Here is a 19,271-nt window from a genome sequence, read left to right as displayed (position 1 = left end):
TTGTACTTCAAAGGGAGTGGATTAGTTTGCTGGAGAAGAAAGAATTAGGAAAACTTATTAAAAAAAGAAAATAATAGTTTGGTAAATTAGGGAGGAACTGAGCTACAATACCACAAACTGCACAAGCTTTGATTTGCTAGTGTTAAAACGTTAGTCCAATTAAAGACTGAAGAATGTAACAAGGTTTACATCGCACAGTCTGATTTAATTTTGACAGATTTTGACATTTGTGTGTTCGCATGTCTTATAATATTGTGCTTGAGGCTCACCAGTAGAGTTTGGATCTCTCCACCAGAGCGTACGTGTCTCCATCACCGATGAATGCCCTGCAGTTGAGACAGGTGAAGCATTCTGGGTGATATTTCTGTTCACCTGCGACCTGTGAAGAGAAAAACCAAAGACACAGTTTAAAGGACAATCTGCTTTCGATGTGCTGTGAAAATGTGATGTACTAGGATGTCAAAAGGATTGTTTTCTGATCTCTAGTGAAAACAATGCAGGGCAGGAATTCCCAACAGTGTTTTTGATGTGACCGCAGCAACAGGCAACATGAGGCTTTAATAACTGGTTGCAGAAGTAGGGCAAGGTCTGGTCGCTGAGGGTAATACTGACTGAGAGCTGGGAGATTGAATTTGCTGCTGCCAGATCCCCCTCCGAGAGCTTAGGGCAGTTTTGCAAACAAGAGAGGGAATTGAGTTATGGCCAAAAAGCGAAGCAGGCAATGAGCAGATGAATCACACTGGCAGATCTGAGGGCGATGCTGCCGCCAGAGGTTTCAGCTCTGGATGTTCATCAGACCAACAGGAAGAAACCAAACATTGTTAAAACTATCAGTTAATCACCAAAAAATTTAAATCATCAACTCTATCGAGTAACAACCTTCCCACTTTTATTACTGCGCATTAAATCTGTTTGCCTATGTTTGTTGTGACTCGGATCGACTGAGATATTGATTTATCTCTCTAATCTAATTTTTTGCGCCCATTGATGCAAATGACCCACCCACTCAAATACTTGATGACTTCTATGCTTAAACATGAGCTACAATGTTAAGCACTAGAGCTGTTCACTCCCCCGAGGCTGTGCTTGTGGTTTAATTTTGTGCTTTGACTGGCAGAATATTTTGAGAGGTAGCTCCCTGACAGCACTTCTCAACTGCAGTGATCTGCAATGCTAATTCCGTTTACCAGGAGTAAGGAGAGGTTCATGGAGGAGTGCTGAACAAAGAACAACCAATTAAATGCAATGGAAAACATAGACATTTTGTATTGTGTAGTCTTACTAGTTAAAGAGAAAATGTATATTTGCATATTTCTTTAGAAAAGAACATTTACAATATATTTCAAATTTCCAATACATAATTCAGAGAAAATGTCTAGATGATAAAAGTTTAAATGTCAAACCAGCATCATCAAAGAGCTAAATATGAGCTCATGGACGCAGCCAAAATTCTGAGATACAGCCTTAGTAACTGGAGAATTGAGAAACTAACAATCGCCCGAAGAAAGAAATGTTACTTTTGAATGGGCCATAAAGCTAAACAAAACGGAGTAACTGAGACAAAAAGGAATTAAATGTGAAGATCAAAGAATCAATAAAATCATTGCTTCCAGGCATATGTCTGCTGCCCCACCCTCCTTGGAGGGCAGCAGTGAAACCACGAGCACACACTCACATATAAACACATGCTGACTGCCCTCAGGCTGCAGGGAGGAAGACACTTTACAAGCAAGTATCTAATCTGAGCAGAACCTTCCAGCAAAATACCAGGAACACACACCATAACTTGGTTTTCATACAAGGAGTAATATAATCCTGACTTTACTGTATTTTCTGAAGTAATGGTTTTATATCCTCACTGTTTCTTGTTTTTGGAATGAGAGCAATAAAGTCCCTCCAATCAACTTGCCGATTAAGCATTTTCCTCTTTTTCAATGTTGTTTAATAGTCATGCTGACAACACAACATCATAGCAGAGAGACAGAGGAGAAAACAGATGTAATGACTTTGTAATGGAAAATGGAAGAAAGCAGCTACATGGCTTTATTGACCGACTTAATTTCATTATTTGTCCTTCAACCAGCTTCATAAAAAGGTGCCATAAACAATTTAGAAGTTCAATACAACAATTTATTTCATGATTTTTAGCATCAGAGTTGTTTTTGGATAGCTTAGAATGTTCTCTCTTTGTGTGTGTGTGTGTGTGTGTGTGTGTGTGTGTGTGTGTGTGTGTGTGTGTGTGTGTGTGTGTGTCAATTAGGTGACGCCCTACAAATAGGAAAGACAGAAAGAGAGGACAGCTGGACGGAGATGAAAAGGGTGTGTGGCTCTGCACAACCTGACACTCTGGCTACCATTTGCTTGCCAGGCAACACACACACACATACACACACACACACACAACCACATTTGACAGGTGACAGCTGCTGTGCTCACATTTAGGACATGCTTCCTGTCCAAAGTGTAGATAAAAAGACACAGAGGGAGAAAGAGAAGGAGAAATTTAAAGGTTCGTGTAGCATCGTGGCCTCTTCTAGTGACAAACCAAATCGTGTACACATGTCTCCCCGGGGGAAGGGTGAGCAGGTCGACGGGGTCAAGGAGTAACTGTTCAGTTGCCATGTGTGATGGGGATCTCGGTCACATAGTTAACTTGAGAGAGACTTCAGAAACTGTGTAATGGGCCCTCCGTTTATGGGATTACTGATAGTATCTCAAACGTGCTCAAATTTTTTATACTTGCCTTCTTAGTCCAGTGTTTCCCAACCTTTTTTCTTTCTGACCCCTTAATACAGAGTCTACTATTACACCACTTGTATGTCTATGAGTTGCTAACAGTTCAATTAAAGAGGGATTATTCCTCCTCAGATGTTTAACTTGCTCTTTTAGAGGCCTGGATGGAGGTTGTAACAGCTATTCGTCAAATTGGTAATTTACTAAATTGGGTGATAAATGTCTAGTTAGTAGCTAGTAAAGACTAGTGATGTGTAATTGGTGAACTGAGAGACCCTGTAGCATCACAGAGCTTTAAAATATATGCCAAAAATCACAGTTTTAGTGGCTAAAGAATATTGAACTTTACTGTCAATCCTTTGTAAATGCAGGTATTTCTTTGGTTTATTTATGCATACATGTGTGTTTCAGAAGTAGTATTCATGCAGTTTAGACAGAGTGGGAAATATTGCATTATGCTAAGCTTGATACAATTATTTGGCAATTTAGTGTAACGTTATTGGCAGAGCGTTATACTTTTGGGGTATGTTAGGTTATTTAATTTATTAAAACACTTAGTTTTGTACTAGGCTACGTTTATGAAGAGCTGGTTGTACCAGCTCTTAAAGAGGTAAAACATTAAATAATTTTACAAGAAAAGAGTCAAAGCCTTTGTTTTCTCTCGTTTCTTAATCCTCTTGTGACCTTTAGATCCCTCTCAAAAAGACTACCAGGTTTTGGAGGCCCAATCTATTATCTAAAGTGTGACGACGCTGATGCAGTCACTCCTCAAGCACTGAAAAAACAACAGGCGATGGTCATCCACAGAGACTGCCGGCTTGGCGTGTCAGGGCCCTCAAGCTCTATTTGTTTTAAATGATTTACATGTTTAACATAAGTTAGCTGTGGAATGTGAACAAACCCTTTTAAGCCATTTGGAGGAATTTATGGCCGTCTAATGCTCTCAGCGACACTAAACAGCTAATAAACATGTTGGGATGCTTGACAACTCGTTCAGGCCATCACTCAACCATGTTGACTTTTCCTGAGCTGAGGTATGGGTAATCACTTCTCTGGATAATATAATTAGTTTGCACCTAATGCTGTTCAATGTTTAGATTGGAGTATAAAACTATTAAGTGACAATCACTCATACGTAGGGTCGGGTCACATAACTATTTTCACAAATAAGAGGAAAGTTTTATTTTGATTCAATGGTGGTTTGCAGTTTTACAGCTTTTTCAATGTAAAATAAAGTCACACTAGAGCGCCGCTTACTGTGTTCCAAGGCTGCAACACATCAAGCGCCTGGCCGCTACGGAAACCAAAACTTGCGCATATTAAATTTGGAACCTATGATCGGATATGAAACCAAATCCTCCAAACGATTCCAATAAAGAAACAATTCCTTCGGAATCGTAATTTTTGAAACAATTCCGAATAGAGAGCCAAAGTCACGCCCCTTCCGGTGGACCTCATGGGACCTAAACTGGGAAAAAATATGAATGGTAGTGAACGGGGAGAGGCAAATAATTTTTTGATCCCGTTTGAACTGAGCCATGGATTACAAATATGATGTTTGTCAATTTAAAAGATACATTTTCAACCGAAGAAAGTTTCAGTTAGCCGTAGGTTTTGTCATATGACCACTTAGTTTTGTGTGAAACCGCTCAGTGGAATACATCTCCCGTCTCACACAATCTACCTCACCTAGCTTGATGCTCGGCTTGCTCGCTAGCTAGCTAGCTTAGCTTTGTTCCACAATACATGTAACGTCATCTTAACTGCTGTGTTTTATCAAGTCAAGTGTTTTTAGCAGAAAAGCAAAAGAACAAGCGAGATCCTCTGCTCATTAGAGTAACGTTACATCCCCGGTACGATACACACAGACATTGTAGCTTCAGCCAGACGTCATCCATGAAGTGTGTAGTCTTTCTAATTACGTATTTTCACAGTCTTATACTTCAACAGTTTAACAATAAACTGAGACTTTCTTCGGTTGAAAAATTATCTTTTAAATTGACGAACATCATATTCGTAATGGCTCAATTCAAATGGGATCAAAAAATAATTATTATCTCTCCATTGACCATCGTTCATATTTTTTCGAAAGATAGGTCCCATTGGCCGGAAGTAGAAGGGCGTGACTTCGGCTCTCTATAGGAATCGGTTCTCGATGCCCAACCCTACTCATACGCTACCAGATGAATCAAAGGTAAACCTGAAGATTTTAATAATAATACAGAGGTAAACATTTAAATAAATAAATATTTTTATTTTCCTTAAGCAGCACATCTCACAATCTCTGCTTAGGGACTGTAGAGAGGATCTCTAAATTGAGCTAAAACAAATCAGTTGATTAATCGATTAGTCAATTAATCCACTATCTTGATATTTGATAAATTGTTTAAAAACGCTAACTGCCCTCTATAATAGCAGTATAGATATATTTGTGTTTTAGACAATTCTTTACAGACCAAATTAATAATTTAAAACTAGTTCAGTTTAGGGTCAAGTGAACACACAGAGATTGGAAGTGATAAGACCAACAGTACATGTGTGTTAATGCATGTGTTTATACACAGCAATACCTCATCAGGAACCTCTACATGCCTTCTGGTCTCTTTACCTCAACAAGTCCCACATAAACACCAGTTGGACCCTCTGACTTCACTCTGCTCTGGCTAAATGTGGAACGATGAGCTCATAACAACACTGCCGAAGGTGCTTCTGAATGGACTCGCTAAGTTATAGGACATCTGGCTCTGGTCAACCTCATGTTTGATGTAATGAACTTTACTTAAAAAGCCTCCTTCATTGGCTAAACTCAAAAACACAGTCCATATGTGACTGAGCTACCAGAATCACCACGTAGCTTAAGAATTGTGTTTAAATAATGACCTCATGCTGATGTTTTAAAGAAATAGTAAATACCACACGTTCAGTAGGTACCTTATACTCCCCACAGAGAGAAATACAACTGGGTCAGATCCCAAAAATGTGTCAAAGGGAATTCCTAAAGCGCCAATAAACACAATATGATCAAGATTTTGCAATGATGCAATCAAGACTGTTGGAGTAGATAAAAGGCCAATGGAAGACATGATCCTGGTTCCCTTTGAGACATTCTACAGTAGACATCATTTAGTCAAATACAATTAGACTGAAAGCCTGAGAGAGAAGACAGTAGGCCCCATTGATGCTGTCTGAATGGAAACCCCCGTTCAGCTACAAACAGTACAGTATCACAGTATACACTGGCCTCTGCTTTAGAAATGCTGTTAATGTATTCAGCTTCTTCTTTCTAAGTCTTGCATCCACTGTGGTTTACAGAGTGGTAGGTGGTAAATAAAAAATAACACAGTGACGGTGCAGTGACAAGACAACTGTTGTTCATCTCTGAATGTGTGCACTCACACTTTAAATCCTACTTTTTTAAGAATGCTCTCTATAAATAGCACGTGTGCCATGGCTCATCAGTTCTTCATGGCATGGAAAAAAAATGCATCGTACAGAAAGAGATCAGATCTGTTATTACTAGGCAATACACTAACCCAGTTTAAAATGTCACACAAAACACAGCAGGGTACAGTATCTAGTTGAAATATATAATCAAAGAGATGAAGATGGAGAGAATGTCTGCAGGAGCAACCGGCAAACCATCTCAACCAGCCACTTGAGACTTGCTTCCCTGCCTCCTCGCCGGCTCGTGTAAGACTGTACATCACCCATTAGAGACGCAGTAATCCAGAGCAGCAGCAGTGAACATCCTCACCTTCTTATCTCTTTTCCACAGCCTGAGACAGCAGAAGCTCCAGAAAAACAAGTCTCCCACCATATCAGCAAGAGCTGGCGACTCTCCTCGCTGTTCTAGTTCATTCTAGTGAGGCACGCGCTGTCACAACAAAACACTGGCAGCGACCAAACCGGCCAGAGAGACGGAGCTGCGGGGGGGAGGGAGGAGAGAGAGAGAGAGAGAGAGAGAGAGAGAGAGAGCAGCCCACGCCTTTGCAGCTGAGCTCATCTCTGAATCAATGTCACTCCTCCTGGCTCTCCCCCTCCCACCCTGCCTTCCTCTTCTCTTTCACTTTTGCTATGACCTCATCGTTTCCTGTTTGGCACCGCCCACTCTTGCACACGTGCCACCCGGCTGCTTCAACCACACACCCCTGCTCCTCACATCTCTTTTCCCATGCTGCCCCAATTCCTGCAATCACATTTCGAAACCAGTGAAAACTAGCAGTGTGAAAGTAACAGGCTTGACAAATGGGACATTTTGTGGGGGAAAAATGTTCTTTGTTAACTAATTTATTATCTTGTTATGTTAAAGTGAAAAAAAGCCATAACAGCATTGTTTCAAGCACATTAGTCTCGCATTGCCAGACCTATCTCCACTGCAGTGTGTCAGCGCTTAAGTACGGTCTGGCTACACCACTTATCTATTCTAGGATAGGAAAAAAAAAAACTCTGGCTTGTTTGTATTTCTTTAAACCAATCACAACCATCCTGGGCAGCACCAAGCACCGGATGCAGCAATGATGCCCTTGCAAAATAGATAGCGGAGATAGTGGAAAGGGAGGGACATCCGGCACGTGAGAACTATGCCAGATGTCAGGCTATATCCCAGCAATGTGCATCAATTTAGCTAGACTACAAACATATAAACACAATAGCTTAACTTACATGCTAGCGCTAGCATGCACTTTAAATGTAGATAACATTGAGTATAAATTAAGTAAACATGATATTAATAGGGTTTAGCTGATTTATTAGCACTGTCCTGCTCTACTTTTCTGTCCTCTCTTGCCTCGTACAATCTCTCTTCCAATGGTTTATCTTTGCTGCTGCGTCACTCTTTCCCTCTCTGGCTCTGTGTCTCACTTATCCGGCTTGTTGTCTCACTTTCTTTACGTCCCTAACATGTCCTGCATGCCATGTGTCAATCCCTCAGAAGACCATCTGAGTGGGTAGATATTAATAGACTCTCCACACTGCCTGTTGGTTCTCATGTTAAAGCAGCGGAGACAGACTGCAGAGAGAAATGGCTGGTACAGAAAACCTAATTAAGTTACTGTATGGAAGCTGCATAAGTAACTCTTCCAGAGAAATCCACGCACATCCAGGGTAAAGGTCAACACACAGAAAATACAACAACAGTCGCGTTTACGTTCAGTTTGAATCATCAGATTGTTTACAGAACTTGAACTGTATTGTAACTGCAGTACTCAGCAGTTGTGATTGTATTGATACACAATTAAACAATTAAATTAGACATCAGCTTCACAGTCTTAAAGTGACCAAATGTTTTGACTTTTTATTTTTGTTTTAGTCTTTTGTTATTAATTACAGTTACACCATCATCTATTTAACTTTTGAACATCACCTGTCTGGTGTTCAGTAATTTCCTGCATGTTTTTTATCTGCTAAAAAACATAGTTGATGTATAGGTAAAGAATAGAGCAAGTTATCTTGCATCGCAAAAAAAGACCAACATTATCTATGATAAACTGGGGCGACATTTTTTTCTAATTCTGGGTGTGTCTCGAAGCAGCTGATAATTTGTCTCCCATCACCACTGTGCAGTAGATGCCATTATAAATATCTCGCAATCATATGCATTTGGCCAATAATCTAAAGGAAGGAGAAATGACCAGGAATGTAACTTTAATCACCATTGTACCTGCAAGTATGTTATGTAGTAACTCTCTTTTAAAGCAAGACAAAATAAGACATTCCTCTTCATTACACTCAGTTGTTACTGCTACAGCTTTACTTGGTCTGGCATGATCAGTATCTTATGGAGGCCCATGTCAGCTAATGTTGCTGTAAAACAAACAACATTATGTTGACATAATGGCTCTTTTCTACTTTTGCAATTGTTACATTATTTGTGCATTTTTATCCCGCAATAACTACATTTTTGGTTACTTGGAGGCAGTGGAAACAAGCTCTGAAGACAACAACAATGACATTATCACCTTCAACAGTGAAAAGTTGCATCAATTACTTCTTATCACAGGTTTTGTCAAACCTACTGGCAGTCAGCTCAGAAGTGACACCCAGCAGCCCACAGCCGTGCCACAGGGGATTTCAGCCTACAGAGGCTGCGACTTTCGTCAGAGTTTCCACTCTGAAAAGAGGAAATGATCAACAATTTTCAAAAAAGACTTTGGTTAAGCTCACTGGTCAGGTTATGCTCTCTATAAATCTAAGGGTTGATATTGAATGGAATGTTTAAAACAAATCCTCCATCACAGCATTGAGCCATCCAGCTGAAGTGCCCTTGAGCAAGACACTGAGGCCCTGGCAGCTGCATTAGGACACCCCTCTGTGTGCGCCTGACCTCTGACCTCTCTCAGGAGTTTTAATGAAAAGACAACTGTCCCTTATCCTTATTTTTATGCAAAACAAGTTTCTACACTGAGGCAGAGCGCTGTGTTCATACTGTGTTCAACGCCACTGATGAGCTCATCAACTTATCCTGCTGCTAGAAAAAACATGTGTCACAGCCTGAACAGCAACAACTTAACATAACAATATAATTTCCCAACACCTATTACACATTTGTCTGTCTTCACTTAGAGGCAAAACAATCGTCAGGCATTTATAGAAACAACTGGCAGATTCCCACTCAACCACAGAGCTACCTCACACCAGAGGGAGTTGATAAAGTACACTTTGATTTGGGACTTTCCATTGGTTTGGTGGCCAACCCCCCCCCCAAAATATCTAAATTTCTCAATAATAACCACATACATAGGAGAATATTTGTATACAACTCAAAGTCAGAATAAATTCAAGGCACAGAACCAAAATTGTCTGTCTCTCACTGTTAAACTGCTCTGGTTAATCTTTTAAGCAGTTAAAGCAGTACCACTGAATGACATACAACATGTACAGTATGTGTATCTAATACTGGAAAGTATGTGTATCTAATACTGGAAACACTATGTAATGAGTAAAATCATGATTTAGCAAATTTCATATCAAACAATCTTCACAAAAACACTCAAACTTAATCTCACTCATGAATTCAAACTTAATCTCACTCATGAATTCATAACAAGTCAGGTCTGTTATTTAAGACAATGATGTGTTTATTCATTTTCATTTCTTTGTTTTTTCATTTATTATTTGTAACAAAATGTTCCAAAAAGATCCAAATGCAAATCCAAAAACAGAAAACAATACTTGGAACACGATGTAACTTTCAGAACATGTGATTTTGATTTGGGAACATATGATGCCAAAAACTCCAAAATCATAAGCACTTGTGATTTCAGGGAAATGTCTTGGATTTCACCTTCAGCTATGTTGGTACTTCTTGCAATCTCAGAAACAAAAAGAAAGAAAGAAAAAGAAACAAAGAAAGTCCCCAAGATTCCAATGCCAGATTTAGTTGCCAGTAAGGCCACAACCACCTAGTAGGAGCTTTTCTGTAAGCACTAACATGATGAAAACACACAAAACAGCAACTTCATGATTGGTCATGACAAAACAATAATGGGACCTGATGGACTAACAGCAAGACGTTTTGGCTATATGGATGCCTTCTGAGAGAGAATGTCTTAAAATGTACGCCGTTATTCCCATACTTAAACAATATCGCATCTTTTCCCTCTCTTTGATAGTGGGTTTCCAGTAGGGGTGGTACGGTTCATGAAAAAACATCCAAACCGCTCGGTTCGCTTGTCTCGGTTCGCTTGTCTCGGTTCGGAGCGTGTGTGGGTCGCACAGTTCGTCAGTACACTGTTAATGTGCACTAACCACTTAATGCCGTAGTGCCCACTTTCGACACTTACCGGAAATGACAAGCGGGATGAGCGTGACGAACGCAACACATGGCAGCTGATTGGACGAACGCATCACGTGGGTCTGGCTGCTCCCGAATTTCAAAACAGACTCTAATGGCGGCTCGTTCAGAATACGATCTCGTATTTTACAAAAATAGTTCACTGAAACGTGTTTCTGAAAACATTTTAAGCAAGAAATAGGCCATGCAGTTGCTGAATCTGTCTTCATTTCAGCTCAACAAAGGTCAGTTTGAAAGATTTTTGTCAGATTTTGAGACGCGCCAAGCCGACCGCTCCTCAAGTGGAGTGCAGAATGTATTAAGAGAACGGTGGAGTGTGCAGGTCACGTCACGTGTATGAATGGCAAGTGGGAGAGATAAGGAAGGCTGCCCGTGGTTGGAGGATGCGCCAGCGTCATATAAGTCTGGTGTGTGGGAACATTTTTATATATAATATGCTGAAGTATATTTCTGGAGTGTTAAAGATTAAAAGAAAAAATAACGACAAGAACCGTACAGAACCGAAAACCGTGATCCTAAAACCGTGATACGAACCGAACCGTGGGTTTTGTGAACCGTACCACCCCTAGTTTCCAGTCCACCTTTAAGTGTGGCTGTTCAGAACAGCTAGCAATTTTGCCTTCCAACTAGTCATACTAACTTTTCTACCATTACCCGGCCTTTACAACACGTAGCTTTCTATCCACTCATTCAAGTTAATCCCAAACTAGTCAATTATTTCCTTCTCCATCTATGGTTACTCCTGCGTTATATATCTGTTTCTTTCAGCCTTTTTCACAAGTGCACTCACAAACCAATCATAGTTTTGTCTCTCATATCTCAAATATATACAGTATACACACGGGGCCAGATGTACTAACACTTTTGCGCCCACTTCAGGCGTATTAGTAAAAGCATGGCGAGGTATGTACGAACATGAACATGTGTGAAGGTGTGTCGCAGGGACTGAAAATGGCAAATTGCGCTTTTCCATGTCATACATATGCCTTCACGGGAGGGTCAAGGGGAAAGTGGGAGTTTCCCATAAAGAGATGGGAGGGGAAGCGTAAAGTGCGCCTAATTATGTATTCGTACAAAAACCTTCTGTGAAAGTGCACCTCTATTTTGCAGTGAAAATTCTCCGCCTCTTAAAAGCAGGTGTAAACCAGCCGCAAGCGGGTTTCCTCGCATATGCCGCCTGGTGAAATGGCAGCAGTAATCCGAGCAAGACAAAGACATAGGCCAAGATTTTTGCCACAAGGATCACATTTTTTCAGTTGAGCGAACACAAAATCATTAAGCGTTAGATTAAGAAGCCATGCAATATTACAGTTACTGGAAGAAATCAAAGTTGACATTGAATCTCCGACTCAGCATTCACATCCCATTCCAGCAGTTTTTAAACTCCTCGCTACATTATTAAATATTGGCATCAGGATCATTTCAAACAGTCATAGCATCAGCAGTGGGAATATCGTAGTCTGCACTCAGCCGTATCATAGCACCAGTACTTAACGCTTTGCTACAGCACAATTTACGGTATAGTGGGCGGAGAAAGGCTCTGAATACCCGATGAACTGCAGGTCTGGAAAATTCCAACGTAAGCTGAAGTATCACAGCGTGCGCTTTCTGCGGGTTTTACCTCAGATATTACATTTCATGTTAAAGTTAATCATCTCACCAACATAAACTCTTCTACATCATCTACTCCACCTTTAAATCAAAGAAGGTTTGACCAAAGGCCATGGTATTTAATCATAAATGTCTTGCTAGTCAACATTAAACTGGAGTCTACTCTAAAGACACACAGGAGTGTTGCGAGCAACCTGATGACAGAGCGTCGTGGAAAAGATAACGCAGTGAGGGGGAGAAACCGTGAAACCAGAATCTCCTCTCAAAGTCTGGACGTCTAACAGGCCCAGGTCGATGTCTGGCCCCACTCCCATCAGCTGGCTCTTAGCCCTGGGTTGTTTGCAGAAAGGCAGACCCACTCTAAACTGAACGCGGAAATGGCTGGGATCACTGCACAGTATGAGGTGTGATGGACGGATAGAGTGAAGGAGGGCTGGTAGGAGAGGAAATTCAATTACATCAGTTAACTAGTATTCAGCACATTAATCAGTCTCAGTAAGGGCAGTAAATAACTGTGTAACATCATCTGGCTGAATTACTACCAGTTTACTCAAGGCTGAAGGTGCTGACAGGAGCAGAAGCGGCAGATGAAGCTGCACACGCACACAGACACACACAGACACACACACCTGTGTACACCCAAACAAACACGCCAGCATGTACAGTCTAAGATATTATTGTCAATTAGGACAATGGCCCCATCCATAGGGCAGCTGTGGTCACTGAAAAAACACTGTAAACGGTATACAATCACACTTTTCTATCTATTTTCACAGACAAGTTATTTTAAGCTTGACAGTTGATCCTTGTCCTTGGAAACAGCAGTCAACAAAACAATGTACACTTAAGGTCTAGAAGTTCTAAGTTCTAAAAGTTGGATAGCCGGTTTCTTCGGCTTGTATGGTGGACATCACTGTGGTAGTAGTAATTAAATTCCCATACCTTACATATTTATTGTTTTGGTCTGGCTGACCATCAGTTCTACGTTTTTGTCTGCAGACTCTGACTCATCTCTGCATCATGGAGCTTGAAGTGTTTTCACTAAAAATAGGACCGTGTTCGCCTGCTAATCTGCGCAGATGTCCGAGTGACTGTACGGGACTGGAGTAGACTGGGTGTGGCACAGACGTAGGGAGCTGCCCTTCATGTCTACAAGGTAATACAATTGTTCTGGCCATCTTGGCAACTAAAGGCTGATTGGCTGACCGATCTCAAATTTATTTAAGTGTAACTGCAGATACGGTCAATCAGTGTTTTTGCACTGTAAAAGGAGCAGTAAACCAGAGAAGGAGAAATAAGAGGAGAGGTGGTGCTGCAATCTCTCTCCAACTAATTCACTTTAGAGTCTCCTACATGTTTCATTACTGAGATTGCACTGCAAAGGGCAAGCTGTCTGGAGTAAATGATAAAATATACACACACACACACACACACGCACACACACACACACACACACACACACACACACTCAGAGATGCAGAGAAAAGCCGAGCCATGAATGATTTCTGTTCATCGTGACCATGAAACATGACCTAATGAAGCTGCTGGCTGCTGTAGCTGACCAGGAAGCAAATGTGTCTAAGAAGATGTGCAACGAATGAACTCAGCTTTTTATTTTAACCAGCTTCCTCTATCAAAGGACAGTCAGTGAATTACTGTATTAATCAAGTCAATAGTCTGGGTTTTGAACAGATACATTTTCATCGTCAATGGTGGTTGTTTAACAGTGAAGGCAACAACTCCCATGATCCCAATGATGAACAATTTCACGACGTCATCAAAAAGTCTGTGTTTCGATTGAGAGGCCTCTAGTGCAGAGAATTACATATTGTATGTTAAACTGCATTCAAATTGTATTTTAATGAATATTTCAATCTATGCAGTAGAAGAAAACATGTAGCAAACTGAGTGAGGCAAAAATCAACATTATGGGTGTTTTGTGTGTGATTTTGGAGAGGTGTGTGTGTGTGTGTGTGTGTGTGTGTGTGTGTGTGTGTGTGTGTGTGTGTGTGTGTGTGTGTGTGTGTGTGTGTGTGTGTCTTTGCAAACTAAAACCCTGAAAATGGCCTTGCATTTGTACTAAGAAGTGGTCTGTGTTTTGGGCTGAAAATAAATTGCACTGCTAATCATTAACACAGCCTCAGCTGCTCCTCTCCCATCACCTCAGCAGGGGTGAGTTCATTTGGCGCCAGGAGATCACTGAACAGGCACAAAAAAAAAGGAAAATTGCATTGCACCTGCATTTGTGCTGCTGCTGGTCTTGCACCAGCAGGGAAAAAGAGCCCAACATATACTGTTACACCGACATACAGTATTAATCAAGCCTTGAATGTGTATGATTCCATCACTAATCAACAAACAGACACAACTCTCCTTTGATGCTTGTATCTTGTCTTTTCTATAATGCAGCAGCACTTATCAGTGGAGGCTCACTCTATTGTTTAATTGCTTTCCGGTGCTGTGACCACATCTATTCTGCACATGAACTTCTCTGCTCTCCTGTGTCACAACAACAGCTCTGACTTTCACTGGTGGTCTGTAAGACAATCTGACAAAGCAACCAAAGGCATCAGGGTCAGTTACAGGTCTGGCACAAATCCTACGTGCACACACCAACCAGTAAGGCTGTAAATGTATGGACTCAGGTGTGTGTGTGTGTGTGTGTGTGTGTGTGTGTGTGTGTATGTGCGTACTGTGAGTGTCACCGCTGCAGGCTGTAACTCGAGGTTTACCAGCAAACAAAGAACCAGGGAGCAGATGATAGATGAGAGTCAGCGGATGAATCCTCTTACCATGATGAGGCCGGTGGTGATCGGGTCATTGCAGCCATGGCACAGCTCCCCAAATTTGGCCCAATAGTCCTTCTTGCAGAAAAGCCTTCCATCCTTTTCATAATACCAGTGGGACAGCGAGGCGCTGCACTCACAACACCTGACAAAAGAACAGACGAAAAGAGATACATGAGCAGTTGAGCAATTACTTAACTCCTTTATAAGCCCAAAACATACACCGAACACCTATCATAAGGTCCCAGAGTTATTGAAATTGCACATCTACAACAGTCCATAGAAATACAATTTTATTTCTATGTATATATTTAATTTATTATTTTAAATTAACATATTTAATTTACAATAATATAAAGCTGGAACCAGAAAATATTTTGCATTTTTGCTTGATGAATGACTTAAAACATTGATTTAAAATGTCTTTCAAAAAAATAATAGATTCATAAACTATTTTTTTTAACACTAATTGTACAATATTTCTACATTTGATGAGCAGAAAAAGCTGAAAACACAAGTGTCCAACATCATCAGTATGTCACTGAATCGGCAGTTCAGACCTCCAGGAACTTTAAAAAGTGCACACTCTTGTGTTGACAAAACAGTATGTTGTACTGCACCCTCCAAACCGTACTTTACCCTTCTAATGACATCCTAAAGGGCCCTAAATTATAGTTTTCATGGTGATAATAAGTCCCATTGTGGCTCTATCGCACACCACTACAACTGAGGTGGAACCTTACACAGTCTATGGGTGGAACAGACAAAAATGAGATCACACCAACAACTATGGCTGGGCCTTAGAAAAACAGTAATGGCAAAAGGGAGGAACACAAGACAAAACAATGTCATTGTAGCTGAACAACATGTGCAGTGTGTGCCATATGTAAATATTTCATTAACCAACATCAATCAGTAGCCGACCAGAAGTCAAACTTAATTTAAATGTTTTTTCTAAGAAATCCGTCCTTAGTGTTTGTTTTGACTTTGATTTGACTTGACACGGTGTAACGTAAAGAGTGCTGAGGCGACGGGGGTAGCATTAACGTCACGTTACCTGTTGCTCTGAGTTTGATCATGTTCCTTCTCCGCAACTGAACCCGTGAAGGAGGCAGAAACAGTTTGCAAACTTAACAGCATGATAAGTCATCAGCGCATCTTGCACCAACTTTCATAGGATATAGGCTACATGCAGAGACGGTTTAAAACCAGCTACACTTGTTTATCAATTAAATAACGTACAACCATAGATATGAAACAATAAAACAAGCTATTGTTTTATTTATGTGCGTACGACGAGGTTGACAGCATGTCTCCTAGCAACGCCGGCTCATAAACATAGACCTATATGAAAGCTATACGAAAGATATCAGTCAACTCTTGCAATGCTCCCCCCTGAGGCCGAAAGCATGCTGCTTCTGTTCCAAAAACAATTTTATTATGAAACATGTAAAAATGTGTACAATGACTGCAGTATAGCCGCTGGTGTAGGGGTATCATGCAAGGTTCCTATTCTTGCGATTTGATTCCCGGGCAGAGCATGCATTTTACTGCATTTCGTTATCTCAGTACCTGTAGGCCCACTCTGTGAGGACAATAAAGTTGAATCTAATCTAATTTTGTTACACATATAGTGCTCCTCACGTAAAGTTATCCAGGGGCAGACAGCAGCATTATGTTTTGCATTTCTGAAAATGAACACTTGTTGTTGAGACTGTGTTCAGAATCTACTTTTTTCTTTACAGACAGTCTGACAATCAGCACCATCCAACATAGACTAATTACATGTAGAGCTCTGTCTGGTCTGTTCGTCTGACTCCAGAGTTCCATAGAAAGCTGCTTTAAAAGTCCAGAGTGACGTTAGCCTCATAGACATCAGACACTGACAGATCAAAGGGTGAATGACAAAGATTCGAGGACAGACAGAGGGCGACATAATAACATAACATAATATGGTGACAAAGAGCGTGGGTGGTGACTGACAATGCAAATAAGCAAACATGGTGCAAATGCTGGTTTGATAGTCAAAATAGTGACAAAAACGGACGAAGAAGGTTATTTACTTTATATCCTGGTAATTGATAATGGATGATAATTCTTAGCAAAACAAAGGGTGTTAACAATCTCATGTAACTCAGGCCCATCTGTTGTTGAAAAACACACCAGAATAAACCAGGTATAGTAATAATATAATATAATAAACCTAAACCTTACAGATCTCCCCATTGATTAGAAAATGTGTCTCTATCTGTTCTTTTTCATTATAATTTGTTTGTAAACATGTCATGTATTCAATGATGTGGACAAGTGGGCACATTTGCGCTGCGTGTGGCCATATATAAAAAATTTTGCTAATCCCTATGCTTATGGTAAAAGCATTTCTGTACTGTATGTGTGAGTTAGTGCACTTGCATCTGCATGATTGCAGCCTTGTATGTGCTTGTTTGTAATCTGTATAAATCTCTGTGTCTAATGGCCACGACTAAGAAGTGAGCGTCTTTCCCAGTGGAGCATCCCTCCCATCAGCCAGCCGTCTGGCCTCGTCCCAGCTCAGGGCAGCTTTTTACTAGATAGTAAAAGCATAGTGACCTTGTTATTTGTACACCCTGTGACTATACAAATCACAACATGTAAATAGGAACATGTTGCCGTTATTTTGTCACTTATTCGGAGCAGTAGGCTAGTTGGAACCTGTGATTAGGCTTAGCTAGCGCTGGGGGCGTCAGACAGAGTTACAACACGCACGGAGATGAGAAGGGTATGTATCGACTTGTCTAACTCTGGGGGTTACTGTGAATAAGCTAAAGTCCCAATAAGTTGGTGTGTTCCTTTAAGACCAGGGCTGTTTGTTATAAACATATTAAAGAGTGTGCATGTCTCCAAAGGCTGGAGCACAATGATTCACGTTGTCTCTCGTCTCATCCTATTTTCTTGCTGTTTACATTTACACATGAGTCACATTTCTTAATTTTAGTGACATTGCTCAGTTCTTGGTGTCCGGCTCTGATTTGACCTACTATGCTGTCTTTGCATACTTTGTCCTTGTATTTTGTTGTAAGCAAAATGACAAACATTTCCTGGCTCGAGATTCTCATTTGTAAGGATTTACTACTTTTCTTTGTCTTATTTGATAGTAAATTGAATAGCTTTGGGCTTGGGACTGTTGGTCGGTAAAAACAAGACATTTTAAGATGTCACCTTTGGTTTTTGAAAAATAGCAATGGGCATATTTTAGTTCTTTCTGACATTTAATGGGCAAAACGATTGATCAACTATAGAGAAAATCAATTAATAATTAATAATTAATAATGAAATAGTCATTAGTTGCAGCCCTACACACACACTACTCTTTAGTAGAATCGCTCTGTGAGGGCTTAAATGTGACCCGTATCTGTGCAGTTATGTGTCTCCCGTCTTTATCACACAGAGACAAGAAGACACTTTGCTGTTTAACATGTTTGTGGCTGGTTAGTAAAGTAACAATCAATGAAGGGCTCGTTAATATATTCAGCAGAAGCACCAATTCTCCTTGATTTTGCCCAAGGTGTTGCACCTCTACTGTAAGCCTACACATACACACATAACTACACACATACCATTGCAGCACACGCACACACAATTTATTAGACAGACAGACACACCCACTCTTCCCAGCATCTGCATGCAGAGCTTCACTGCAGCTCAGCAGATTGTGGCAGAGCTGCTTCAGTATGCAGTGTGCGTGTGTGTGTGTGTGTGTGTGTGTGTGTGTGTGTGTGTGTGTGTGGGGGAGGCTGGAAGTGGGTCAAGGCTTTTAGAAGACGTCCTCAGCACCAAGCCAGGAACTACTCAGCTTGGCTCTCTGCCGCTCAATAACGGCCATTACTGCACACAATCTGCAAACCCCTGCTAGGGCAAGTTCACCTGGGGAGGATACACACAGATGTGTTTACACACACACACACACACACACACACACACACACACACACACACACACACACACACACACACACACACACACACACACACACACACACCTTAACACTCTAAGGTTCAGTTCCTTCATAGTAAAGTCTCTCGGACCAGAGCTGGGAGTGGCAGCAGAGTATTAAAGATATGAGTGAATACATTAGTGACTCCCAGATGGCGACGCCAAATTTCTGCCTTCAGGACAAGAATCTTATCTCAGAGGTAAAGGAGACCGGCAGCAATGCTCAGTTACAACTCAGGACTCCTATGATCCTAAAAAAAACACCACCACCATAAAAAATGAAATGCTTTTCACGTTTAGTGTGTTAAAGTGTGTTTGCACTCACATTTGGGCGTTTTTGTGTGACTGTGTTTGTGTGTGCATCAGCAACGGACGTG

At 40.8% G+C, this 19,271-nt stretch overlaps 1 protein-coding gene across 4 annotated transcripts in view; it reads right to left on the bottom strand.

Moving 5' to 3' along the window:
- limk1a (LIM domain kinase 1a) overlaps nucleotides 1-19,271 on the bottom strand; it is a 57,235-nt gene that overhangs the window by 14,700 nt on the left and 23,264 nt on the right. For 3 of the 4 annotated variants that reach the window (XM_028574608.1, XM_028574611.1, XM_028574610.1), the window contains 2 exons: nucleotides 14,929-15,067; nucleotides 270-379 (listed from right to left, as the gene is read on the bottom strand). In XM_028574608.1, coding sequence (XP_028430409.1) covers nucleotides 270-379; nucleotides 14,929-15,067 — 249 coding nt within the window. Of the gene's footprint in view, nucleotides 1-269; nucleotides 380-6,487; nucleotides 6,612-14,928; nucleotides 15,068-19,271 lie in introns of those variants that run through there. The other variant, XM_028574612.1, reaches the window with a different exon arrangement.

This window comes from Perca flavescens, chromosome 3 (genome assembly GCF_004354835.1).
Source record: "Perca flavescens isolate YP-PL-M2 chromosome 3, PFLA_1.0, whole genome shotgun sequence".
Classification (NCBI taxonomy): domain Eukaryota; kingdom Metazoa; phylum Chordata; class Actinopteri; order Perciformes; family Percidae; genus Perca; species Perca flavescens.
The sequence above is the reverse complement of the archived record's forward strand: the minus strand, read 5'-3'. Positions and strand labels throughout refer to the sequence as shown.